The sequence below is a fragment of the Leucoraja erinacea genome, chromosome 35 (genome assembly GCF_028641065.1).
Source record: "Leucoraja erinacea ecotype New England chromosome 35, Leri_hhj_1, whole genome shotgun sequence".
Lineage (NCBI taxonomy): Eukaryota > Metazoa > Chordata > Chondrichthyes > Rajiformes > Rajidae > Leucoraja > Leucoraja erinaceus.
In genome coordinates, this window is record NC_073411.1 from 1,348,492 (window position 1) to 1,361,043 (window position 12,552).

A 12,552-nucleotide genomic window follows, 5' to 3' on the forward strand; every position below is an offset into this window, starting at 1 on the left:
TCCAATATCTATTACAATCACCCATACAGGTTGTTAAATATAGATCAAAATAGCCGATTGGTGGAATGGAATCAAAAGGTTGAATGTATACTGTCCAATGTGAGCTCAATCTGCAAAATACCATGACATTATCATCTGCCTGTTTTAACATTGATTTTAATTACTTTGAATAAAGAAAATATATGACAAACAACTCAAAATAAAGCGTGAGATTTTTATTTTTATAATTGAAAAATGATCTTTCTATATACTGTAGAACATAATGAAATATCAGCAGTTACAAACAATCAAAAGCACAATAATCTTTAATAAAAATAGAAAATGCTTGAAATTTATGTTACCAAATAGTGTGATCAGTCTTACAACTCTTCAAAAGAAACCATGGAAACCAATGCTTACTGTACAAACACATTGTGACATTAAAACTCATCCCACCCTGTTTCTGTCAGCAAAAAGTCTCCTCAGAATTGGTGTCCTGAGCAGGTGAGATATTTAGGACTAGATATTACTGGCATAGTGATTTTTTACATTAAATATAAGAAGATAGACACAAAAACACTTACAAAATTGTTCAGGGGTTGGACAGGCTAGATGCAGGAAGATTGTTCCCGATGTTGGGGAAGTCCAGAACAAGGGCTCACAGTTTAAGGATAAGGGGGAAGTCTTTTAGGACCGAGATGAGAAAATCATTTTTTACACAGGGAGTGGTGAATCTGTAGAATTCTCTGCCACAGAAGGTAGTTGAGGCCAGTTCATTGGCTATATTTAAGAGGGAGTTAGATGTGGCCCTTGTGACTAAGGGGATCAGGGGGTATGGAGAGAAGGCAGGTACGGGATACTGAGTTGGATGATCAGCCATGATCATATTAAATGGCGGTGCAGGCTCGAAGGGCCGAATGGCCTACTCCTGCACCTATTTTCTATGTTTCTAAAAGCTGGAGTAACTCAGCAGGACAGGCAGCATCTCTGGGGAGGAATGTGTGTATATACAGTATGCGTGTGTATATATTATTGTGTGTATGTATGAATAGACACACATATTTGTATATACACACACACACACAAAGTTCTCTCCAGAGATGCTGCCTGACCCGCTGAGTTACTCCAGTTTTTTGTGTCTATCTTCGGTTTAAACCAGCATCTGCAGTTCCTTCTTACACTTCACATTAAATTTATTGTTTAAATCCTAGAATTCATTAAAGTTACAACCATTACTTGCACAGCACTTTAAAAGGGTAAAATGTCCCTAAGTCCTGATGGGGATACCAGGGCAGGTGACCAAGAGCTTGTCGAGGAAGTAGATTCAGGAAAGGAATGGTATAGAGAGGGGCTGCCAGTGTAACCACAATGATGAAGAGATTACAATGAGGGATACATGAGAAACTAAGTCAGGGTAGCTCAGATATCCCGGTGGGCTGCAAAGCTGAAGGGTTTTGTTGGGGTAGAGAGCAGTGAGAGCAGGAAACTGTTGGAACGTAACATGAGAAGTGTGAAACTGCGGAGGAGGTACAGGAATGAATGGACTATGCTGGCAACAAGGGTTGACATTGAAGGAGTGTGACATATTCACTCACTAATCTATCGGCCAAGGGGGCTTTAGATACATAGAGAATAGAGGGACATGGATCATGTGCAGGCAGATAAGCCATGGTCTTGGCATCGTGTTCGGCACAGATATTGTGGGCCGAAGGGCCTATTCTAATGCTGTACTGTTCTTTGTTTCACATTCTATGTCAAACTGCTGCACAGGTCTCTGGGTATCTGTGTAGTTAATGCTTAGAGGGATATCTGGAAAGGAATCAATTCTTGGAGCCCCACTGCAATAACTGCCATGGATGTTTCTAATATTGTAAAACAAAAGTAAAATGCTGGAAATACTCAGCAGGTTAGGTGAGAGAACAGGGAGGTCATCAAAAACCTGAAACATACCCTGCTTCTTGCTCCAGAGATGCTGCCTAACCTGTGAGTGTTTCCCACATTCTCTGTTATTCAACTACATCAGATTATACGTATCCGTGAGAAATATAAGGGCGGCACCGTGCCACAGCTGGTAAAACCGCTGCCTCACAGCGCCAACGCCCCAGGTTCAATCCTCGCCTTCAGGGCTGACTGTGTGGAGTTTGCACGTTGTCACTGTGATGACTGCACAGGTTTTCTCCAGGTGCTCAGCTCTCCCACATACCAAAGAAATGTGAGATGGTGGGCTAATGGGCAACGTGAAACTGATCATGGTGTGTAGGTGAGGGGCAGTAGCTGGGGGCAGTTGATGAGAATGTGGGGAGAATGGTCTGAGTGCAGCATTGATGTAAATGGTTGCATGATGGTCGGTCGAAGGGCTTGTAATGTGCTTTGAAGGTTTTACACTTGAACAGGTTTCCATGCTGCATTTCTTCCTAAATCCATATTACCCCAAATCGGAGCTCCCTGCAACCTTACGTCTGCTCACCCTTCCCTACAGTTAGTGAGGTGGAGGATGATGCAACATCCACTTTGGAGGCAAGATCGTTAAATCGCATGGGATACATGTGCTGGAAATTCATCATAACATCAGTGCACTTTGTGAAGGTTGACTAATACAGTGTGAGAACAGATCGAGTTGCTGAATAATTGTCACCCTATGCTGATTATAATGTTACAGTAAACATGTTCTTGAAATGCTAAAGGTCTCTGGTATAATGGCCAGTGCACCAGCTTGTCGAACAATACTTTGGTCAATCTGACTCGCTGGTTGTAATGAGAAAACTACCAGGATAACCGGCTGTAAACAAACGCTGAGGATCAATGTTCCCGTTGGATCACCAACATCCCGCCAGCTCACTTCACATGTTTTACTTTTGGAAATCAGGGAATCTTTCCTAAAGCTAATGAATCAACACCATCACGAAACAGAATCTTCTTACTTCTCTTCCTCCTCGATGCTTTCATCAGAGCTGTTACAAGAACCCTAGATGTTGGGAAAAGAGACAATTTAATCGTGAATACTTTCAATAAGACCTCCAGGAAACAGTGAGAAATGCAGTGGAATAAAGTTACCTTATGAGATGTGAGGCCATAAGTTATAGGAGCTGATTTGGGCCATTCGGCCCATCAAGTCCACTCTGCCATTCAATCAGGGCTGATCTTCAGAAGTTCATAAGTGATAGGAGAAGAATTAGGCCATTCGGCCCAACAAGCCATTCAATCATGGCTGATCTATCTATCCCAACCCCATTCTCCTACCTTCTCCGCATATCCCATCAAGAATCAAGAATCTATCTATCTCTGCCTTAATAATATTCATGAATTTGGCCTCCACAGCCTTCTGTGGCAAATAATTCCACAGATTCACCACCCTCTGACTAAAGCCTTGTGATTCTCACGAGTGGAAAGCAAGAGTGATCTGCCCTCCCTATTGGTGGGTAGGGGGTGGGGGGGGTGGGGGGGGGGGGGGGGGGGGGGGGTTGGGGAGGCAGCATGTGGCACCAAAGGAAGAAGATTGTTAAACTATAAAATACATAGTCTGAAAAAGGGTCTTGACCTGACCTGCTGAGTTACTCCAGCATTTTGTGTTTTTCCTTGGTAAACCAGCACCCGCAGTTCCTTTATCTCTACATTCTAAACTACGAACTGTCTTGGTTGTATTAAGGACTAGGGACTTTGTTTGTACTAATATTGTTTTGTTTTAATTTATTGAACTTTCTTTTATTTATTGTGTTATGTACGTGTACAGTGTTTGCAGACCTGTTATACTGCAGCAAGGAAGAATGTCATTGTTCTGTTATCAGTACATATGCCAATTAAACACTCTTGACTCACTTGTCTCTTGAGATTGTCATTGGATCTCTCTGTGATGAGAATGATCAGACGGATATGGAAGGTAAGCTATAGTGGAGGGTAGGCTATAATGAGGGTAGATTCTAATGGAGGGTGCTATAATGGAGGGTGGGCTAATATGGTGGTTGCTATTATGGAGGATGTTATAATGGAGGGTGGGCTAATATGGTGGTTGCTAATGGAGGGTGGGCTAATATGGAGGGTGCTATAATGGAGGGTGCTGTAATGGATGGTGGGCTAATATGGTGGTTGCTATTATGGAGGGTGCTGTAATGGATGGTGGGCTATAATGGATGGGCTATAATGGGTGGGCAATAATGGAGTACAGAATATATTGCCACCTTGCCCTTCTCTTGGACTGACCTGATGGGTCCCGTTGGTTGGTTGAATATGGTTCTGTTGTTTCTCCAAGAAAACATCCATATCACAGAAATCCAGAGGGATTTGTTCAACTGTTGATTCATGGGGCATCTGTGGAAAGACAACAATCCCTCAGTATACACTCATTCTCTAAACTGGGCAGTAGGACCTGGTTCTCAAATTCCAAACATTCTTTCACTTTTAAACGTTACGTCCATGAAACATAACATTGCAACTTTCCCAGTTATTCATCTGATAAAGCGAATGCATAAATTATAGCATCTATTTGCCCTCAGGTTCAATTCCAACTTGTGCCAGGTGAACCTGCTCCACGCAGTAGAGAGGGAGGTACACTATGATAGTCTGTAGTGCCCCTGGGGAAGAGGAGGTCTGTGAGATCCCAATCATTATGCAATGACCCTGCTGAGCAGTGTGTGGTGGTGGTTGTGCTGGACAAGGAACTAATTCAGTTCAGCTCTAATATCCCACCTAGTAGCAAAGAACTGTCACTGAATCAGATGGTGTGCATTTTTCACACTTCAATCAGGCAAAAGGTATCGAAGTGTGAAAACGCACACCACCATATACAGGGACAGTTTCTTCCCAGAAGAAACTGCCCAAGATTGAAGGACCTCATCTGTGAAACACAGTGGTGGGGGTGATATGGCCTGGGCATGTATGGCTGCCGAAGGTGCTGGCTCACTTATCTTCATTGATGATACAATTGCTGATGGTAGTAGCATAATGAATTCTGAAGTGTATAGACACATCCTATCTGCTCAAGTTCAAATAAATGCCTCAAAACTCATTGGCCGGTGGTTCATTCTACAGCAAGACAATGATCCCAAACATACAGCTAAAGCAACAAAGGAGTTTTTCAAAGCTAGAAAATGGTCAATTCTTGAGTGGCTGTTAATCACCTGATCTGAACAAAATTGAGCATGCCTTTTATATGCTGAAGAGAAAACTGAAGGGGACTAGCCCCCAAAATAAAGCATAAGCTAAAGATGGCTGCAATACAGGCCTGGCAGAGCATCACCAGAGAAGACACCCAGCAACTGGTGATGTCCATGAATCACAGACTTCAAGCAGTCATTGCATGCAAAGGATATGCAACAAAATACTAAACATGACTACTTTCATTCACATGAAATTGCTGTGTCCCAAACATTATGGTGCCCTGAAATGGGGGGACTGTATAAACACTGCTGTAATTTCTACATGATGAAACCAAAATGTATAAGAATGGCCTTTATTAAAATCTGACGATGTGCACAGATGTAATTTTAACCAGATGTAATTTTTTTCTATTACAAATCTCAAATTGTGCAGTACAGAGGCAAATAAATAAATGACGGGTCTTTGTCCCCTATGGAGGGCACAATAGTATGTAGTAAATAGCAAAGATTATAGAGCAGAGCAAGATAGACCACTCCTCCGAAATCCAATGGACTGACGTGTAGTACGTAACGGAACGTCACAGCTGCCATTTGTTGATGCCAAACGCCACATCTTTGGTAGCGGGGACGGACTCCACAGTTATACAATCTGCTCTTACATCAGGTCGCAGGGAAGAGCAAAGATACTAGAGGCTCCTGTAGCATCTTTGGGGGAAGAGGACGTTTCCTCCACTCCTGAGTTGATCCCATTGCCATCAGCACGTGGGAGTGGCGGCGCCTAACGGCAGCGGCTCGACTACAGTCGTCTGTCCTTTTTATTTTTGTCTTGTTAAATGTATGTCTTGAGTTAGTTTTTATTATTTTTTTTTAGCTGTGTATATGTGGGAGGTGGTGGGGGGGCTGTGGGGGAAGCCGTTTTAAATCTCTTCCCTGTGCGGGGACCCTCCTATTGCGTCTCGGATGTCGTTGGGCCTAACGTCGTGGAGCTGGCGGCGACCTCCGGCCGGGACTAACCTGGGGGCTCCGGTTGCAGAGCCTGCGGAACGGACATCGTGGAGCTGGCCGACTTCGGAGCGGGGAGAGCTGTGGTGGCGTGCGGCTGCGACCCGACTTTTGGAGTTCGGAGGCACCGGCCGCAGACCCGGTGAACAGGAACATCGGGAGCTCGCAGGTCCCTGGTGGGAGACAGCTTTTCCGAGCTCCGCAACGGCGACTTCTCCCGCTGGAATCGCGGGTTTAAGGACATGGAGCCGGGGCCTAACATCGCCCGGCGTGGCTTAAACGGCCTCAGGACTTGCCATCGCCTGCCGGGGGCTTTAATATCGGAGCCCCAGTTCTGCTCGACACTGCAGTTGGACTGCTGAACCACGGGAGAGGGAACAAAGGGAAGAGATAAAGACTTTGCCTTCCATCACAGTGAGGAGATGTTGGATACTCACTGTGATGGATGTTTATGTAAACTGTGTTAAGTGTGGGTCTTGGATTGTTTTGTAATGTAAAAAAACTGTAGAAATTATATTTCGTTCAAACCCAGGTTTGAATGACAATAAATAGCATTCTATTCTATTCTATTCTATTCTATCCAGGATTGATTCTCGGTCCCCCCCGATACCAGATGAAAGCGGCCGGCGGGAGAGCCTCAAGCGTCTGCCGAGTCAGCGGGCAATGTTCCTCTAGTATCTTTGGTGTAATCCGTTTCAATGATTGATCCACTCTATCATCTTTGGTATAATCAGTGTTGTAGGGAACAGTGTTTTTTACAGCATCGATCACTTCACATATTTAGTTAATATTATTGTAAATTTTATTCATATTATTGTAAATTGCAGCTCAATAAAATGGCGTCATGTCATACCCATGTCATACTACGCTTTCTTCGCAGAGTGGCGCATCTTGCTCTGCTCTATAATCTTTGGTAAATAGTATGTAATTTATTGGATATTAGTGCTTTTAAGAACATATTGTCACTAATGATTGTCACTATTCTATGTTTAGTAAATCGTGCGCAAGATTTCACTTGGTTACCAATTGTATAAAAGCTGACTGCTGCGAGTAGGAATGTTAGAGTAGCTCGGTAACTGCTACTGTGTTGCTCTCCTTGTACACAAGTAAATAAAGTTTACAAGTAAAGACACAAACACAAGTTGTCAGATGACAACACCCCCTTTACTTGCTGGAACAAGTTGGCAGATGAAGGACTGTGGGATTGGGTCAGGTAGATTAAACTGTTAATGTTCAAAAGTATGTCTCCAACTTGTCTATGAGTGTACAGCCTCCTGCTTAAAGCAGAGCCATTTCGAGAACAGCATGAAACTGTGTCTGAGTAATGGTTATGGTTATGGTTGTGGGCCAGGTTTGTCACACATCAGGATACCTGGCAGCTGAAGGCTGGTGACAGCAGCTATGTTCAACTTGCAAGGGCAGGAATGGCAACCTCCAGTCCTCGTTTGTTCCACTGATCGCATCCCATTGAAGGACCACCATTTCCCCATGCACTGCGGCTTTCCCCTGTACAATCCCAAGCAATTTCATAAGTTCCGAAATAATTTGGTCATTTGGCCCATTAAGTCTACTCCACCATTCAATCATGGCTGATCTATCTTTCCGTCTAAACCCCATTCTCCTGACTTCTTCCCATAACCCCTGACACATTTACTAATCAGGAATCTGTCAATCTCTGCCTCAAAAATATCCATTGACTTGGCCTCCACAGTGTTCTGCGAATTCTACAGATTCACCACCCACTGACAAAAGAAATTCCTCCTCATCTCCTTTCTAGAGTTACGTCATTTTATCCTGAGGTTGTGGCCTCTGGTCCGAGACTCTCCGACTGGTGGAAAAATCTTCTTAACATTTACTCTATCCAGCTCTTTCACTATTTGTCCACTCTATCCCAGCCTATCACGACACTTTCTTGTACCACATCCAATAGTCAGATGGCCTAGCAACCTGGCTGCCTTTAAATGGGATGGGAACTCTGCATTCCCCACTAAGTGGTGTAATGATTCAATTTCTTTGTTAGCAGTCAGGGTTCTGGAACAGTGATCCAAAGGTACACAATCAATCTCATAACATCGAGGCAATTCAATCATTTAAATAAGAGGTAGAACTTTAAATGTTAATCTCATCTTTGTGATAATAACAGTGAAATAACTGGATTGTCATAAAAAGTACTGGATGTAATGAAAATCCATCTGGGAACAACATCTTGTGTGTTGCCCCAGTCTGGCCTGTACCTCACCCAGAATCACCAGTGTGGCTGAAATTTCTCCATCTCAGTTTAATTTAGAGATACAATGTGGAAACAGGCCCTTAAGCCCACCGAGTCCATGCAGACCAGCGATCCCCGCACATTAACACACACTAGGGAAATTTACGCTTATACCAGGGCAATTAACCTACAGACCTGTACGTCTTTGGAGTATGGGAGGAAACCGAAAATTATTATTATTATTAAATCTTATTTATATAGCACATTTTTAGTCAACTTGCATTGACCCCAAAGTGCTTCACATAATTACATTACATTTACACACAGGCAAAGGTGGGTGAAGTGTCTTGCCCCAAGGACACAACGACAGTATGCACTCCAAGCGGGATTCGAACCGGCTACCTTCCGGTCGCCAGCCGAACACTTAGCCCATTGTGCCATCTGTCGTCCTCGGAAAATCTCGGAGAAAACCCAAGGGTTCACGGGGAGAACGTACAAACTCCGTACAGGCTGCATCCGTAGTCAGGATCAAACCCGGATCTCCGGCGCTACAAACGCTGTAAGGCGCTGTAATGCTACCACTGTGTCACCGTGTTGCCCTTAGTGCTGGGGTAGTTAGGGATGGGCAATCAATGCAGGCATTGTCTACAACGCCCGTGTTCTCTGCACTTCGGGGCTTCCCTGTCATTACAATCTCTAGCCCATCATTACCCCAGCGATCAGGCCCCAGCTCTCAGCTACTGTAGTCAAACAATCTGCACCCTCTCTGTGTCCAAACATCATGTTCGTACAAGAGTTCAGACAGAGAATCAATCCACGGACACCAGGTTCTAGTTAGGGGCTGGGAATATTTGTGACCCTGTGGAGCACTGAACCGATGTATTCCCCAGAGAGACAGAAAATGCTGGAGTAACTCAGCGGGTCAGGCAGCATCGCTGGAGAAAAGGAATAGTTGATGATTCGTGTCGTCTTTTCTTCCGATTGAGAGTCAGGGAAGAGAGAAACTACAGGTATGAAAAAGTACGGGACGGATCAGAGTTAATAAACGCTCTGAGAGAAGGGCTGACGTACCAGTACAGGAGGTGCTCGGAACAAGTAGCTGAATGGATAATATAACAGGTTTATGCACGAGACAGCATACAGGTCGGCGTAGCGTATCAACTGACTGGCAAAAAGGGTTTGTCTGGAGCCACAACGTAACAGACTTCCCATCTTCCCATAGCACATGTCCATCTCATGCGTCACCACCTGAAAACAGATGAAAGCGTAGCTTAGATGAGTGGTAATAAAAGGGCAGGCACCACCCTTCAGAATAACACCTAACCGCCCTCAGCCTCACACAATGTAAAGGACACCATGGAACCCCGTGTTCTCACAGCTCACTAGCCATACCATCGTCCACATGCAGTCTCTTGCTGCTCCTAAAGTCGTCCTTCCTGATAATTCCTATACCCACTGGTTAACGTCCAGTATGTGGAGCTTTCCAGTATGTAGCTTCCCTTCCATTCTTCTGCTTTGTCCTTGCTTCCTTTATCCCTTCTACAGGTAGAGCCACTGCCTCACAGCACCAGTGATTCATGTTCAATTCTGACTTCAGGTGCTGCTTGCGTGGAGTTTGTACGTTCTCCCTCTGACTGCGTGGGCTTCCGCCAGGTGCTCAGGTTTCCTCCCACATCCCAAAGGTTGCAAGTTTGTAGATTAATTAGCTGCTGTAAATTGCCCTTTGTGTGCAGGGTGTGAATAATAATAATAATAATAATAATAATAATAATAAATTTTATTTATGGGCGCCTTTCAAGAGTCTCAAGGACACCTTACAAAAATTTAGCAAGTAGAGGAAAAACATGTATGCGGAATGAAATAAATAGTAGAGACATGACTAGTACACAAATTAAAGACAGAATTCAATTCAAAACACAATATGAGGCAATTCAAGCACAGATGAAAAGGGGTGGGGACGTGGGGCTAAGGATAGGCAGAGGTGAAGAGATGGGTCTTGAGGCAGGACTGGAAGATGGTGAGGGACACGGAATTGTGGATCAGTTGGGGGAGGGAGTTCCAGAGCCTGGGAGCTGCCCTGGAGAAGGCTCTGTCCCCAAAACTGCGGAGGTTGGACTTGTGGATGGAGATGAGACCAGCTGATGTGGATCTGAGGGACCGTGAGGGTTGGTAGGGGAGAGGAGGTCAGTGAGATATGGGGGGGGGGGGGGGGGCAGATGGTGGAGGGCTTTGTAGGTGAGGACCAGGATTTTGTAGGTGATCCGGTGGGAGATGGGAAGCCAGTGAAGTTGTTTGAGGACTGGAGTGATGTGATGCCAGGGTTTGGTGTGGGTGATGAGTCGGGCGGCTGCGTTCTGGACCAGTTGGAGTCGGTTGATGTAGGTGGAGCTGATGCCAAGGAGAAGTGAGTTGCAATAGTCCAGTCGGGAGGAGATGAAGGCATGGATGAGTCTTTCAGCAGCGGGAGGTGTGAGAGAGGGTCTGATTTTGGCGATGTTGCGGAGATGAAAGAAGGAGGTTTTAATGACATGGCCGATGTGAGGCTCAAGGGAGAGGGTGGAATCAAAGATCACGCCAAGGTTGTGGGCCTGGGGAGATGGGGAGACAGTGGTGCCGTCGATGGTGAGAGTGGGGTTATTGATTTTGCTGAGTGAATGAAAAAGTGGGAAACAGAACAAGTGTGAACGGGTGATCAATAGTTGGCGTGGACTTTTTGGGCCGACGGGCCATGGTGTATCTCTAAAGAACACGTTGCATATGCCTCCATAGAAACATAGACAATAGGTGCAGGAGTAGGCCATTCGGCCCTTCGAGCCTGCACTGCCATTCAATATGTTCATGGCTGATCATCCAACTCAGTATCCTATACCTGCCTTCTCTCCATACTCCACGTGGCCTGCTCACAAATGTCTCAGCTTCAAGGAAAGTGGAGAATTCAGTAGCTTTCCTCTGATTTTGTGGAATCATCCTTGTTCTCCTCTCCTGTACCCGTCTGTCTGAATGACCACTTTATAACACTCTGCCCAGATCTGTGCAACCTGCTCCAGTTATGGCCTGACCATAATACTGAATAACATTTCAAAATTGAGAACATCTATAGAATACAATGCAACAAGACACAAAGCTTTCCTCAACAGCATCTCCCAAAATCTGTACAACTGAGAATAAACGGGTCCGTAGGAATTCCTGATATCTAGTCCCGTCACAAATCCTGACCTGGCCACATAGAAACATAGAAATTAGGTGCAGGAGTAGGCCATTCGGACCTTCGAGCCTGCACCGCCATTCAATATGATCATGGCTGATCATCCAACTCAGTATCCCGTACCTGCCTTCTCTCCATACCCTCTGATCCCCTTAGCCACAAGGGCCACATCTAACTCCCTCTTAAATATAGCCAATGAACTGGCCTCGACTACCCTCTGCGGCAGAGAGTTCCAGAGATTCACCACTCTCTGTGTGAAAAAAGTTCTTCTCATCTCGGTTTTAAAGGATTTCCCCCTTATCCTTAAGCTGTGACCCCTTGTTCTGGACTTCCCCAACATCGGGGGCAATCTTCCTGCATCTAGCCTGTCCAACCCCTTAAGAATTTTGTAAGTTTCTATAAGATCCCCTCTCAATCTCCTAAATTCTAGAGAGTATAAACCAAGTCTATCCAGTCTTTCTTCATAAGACAGTCCTGACATCCAGGAATCAGTCTGGTGAACCGTCTCTGCACTCCCTCTATGGCAATAATGTCCTTCCTCAGATTTGGAGACCAAAACTGTACACAATACTCCAGGTGTGGTCTCACCAAGACCCTGTACAACTGCAGTAGAACCTCCCTGCTCCTATACTCAAATCCTTTTGCTATGAAAGCTAACATACCATACACAACCGTTTCTTCATCAACACAGGGTCCAAACTCCAGCGCTTGCTACCAGCAACACTGTGGGGGTCGTCATAAGAATGGCAGTGATTCAACGTGGCAATTCTCCACCATGTTCTCAGGGATAATTAGTATCAAGGACATGGCATCTGTGGCTCCATTGTCCTGGCAAGCAGAGAGTGAGTTTACTCTGCTTGTTGTCAATCAACTAATGGGCCTCAGATCTCAAGAACAAGCTCGGGGGTAAGTAGATGATCAAAGTAATTGTTTCAACAGCAAACAGGCTCCCCAGTCCATAGTCTGTATTTCACACTTTTAACCATATACATTCCATCAAGTGACCCATTTAACACATTAGGTTCTCAATGAATGCAGCAGAAAATATTATTCACCACACATTA

General features: G+C 44.9%; 1 protein-coding gene across 2 annotated transcripts in view; it reads right to left on the reverse strand.

Annotated features, from left to right (window-relative positions):
- Positions 1 to 203: 203 nt before the first annotated feature.
- LOC129713156 (cytosolic purine 5'-nucleotidase-like) overlaps positions 204 to 12,552 on the reverse strand; it is a 219,023-nt gene continuing 206,674 nt past the window's right edge. For both annotated transcript variants that reach the window (XM_055661990.1, XM_055661991.1), the window contains 3 exons: positions 9,355 to 9,531; positions 4,177 to 4,284; positions 204 to 2,944 (listed from right to left, as the gene is read on the reverse strand). In XM_055661990.1, the coding sequence (XP_055517965.1) occupies positions 2,897 to 2,944; positions 4,177 to 4,284; positions 9,355 to 9,531 (333 nt within the window). In that variant the 3' untranslated portion in view covers positions 204 to 2,896. The remainder of the gene's footprint in view (positions 2,945 to 4,176; positions 4,285 to 9,354; positions 9,532 to 12,552) is intronic.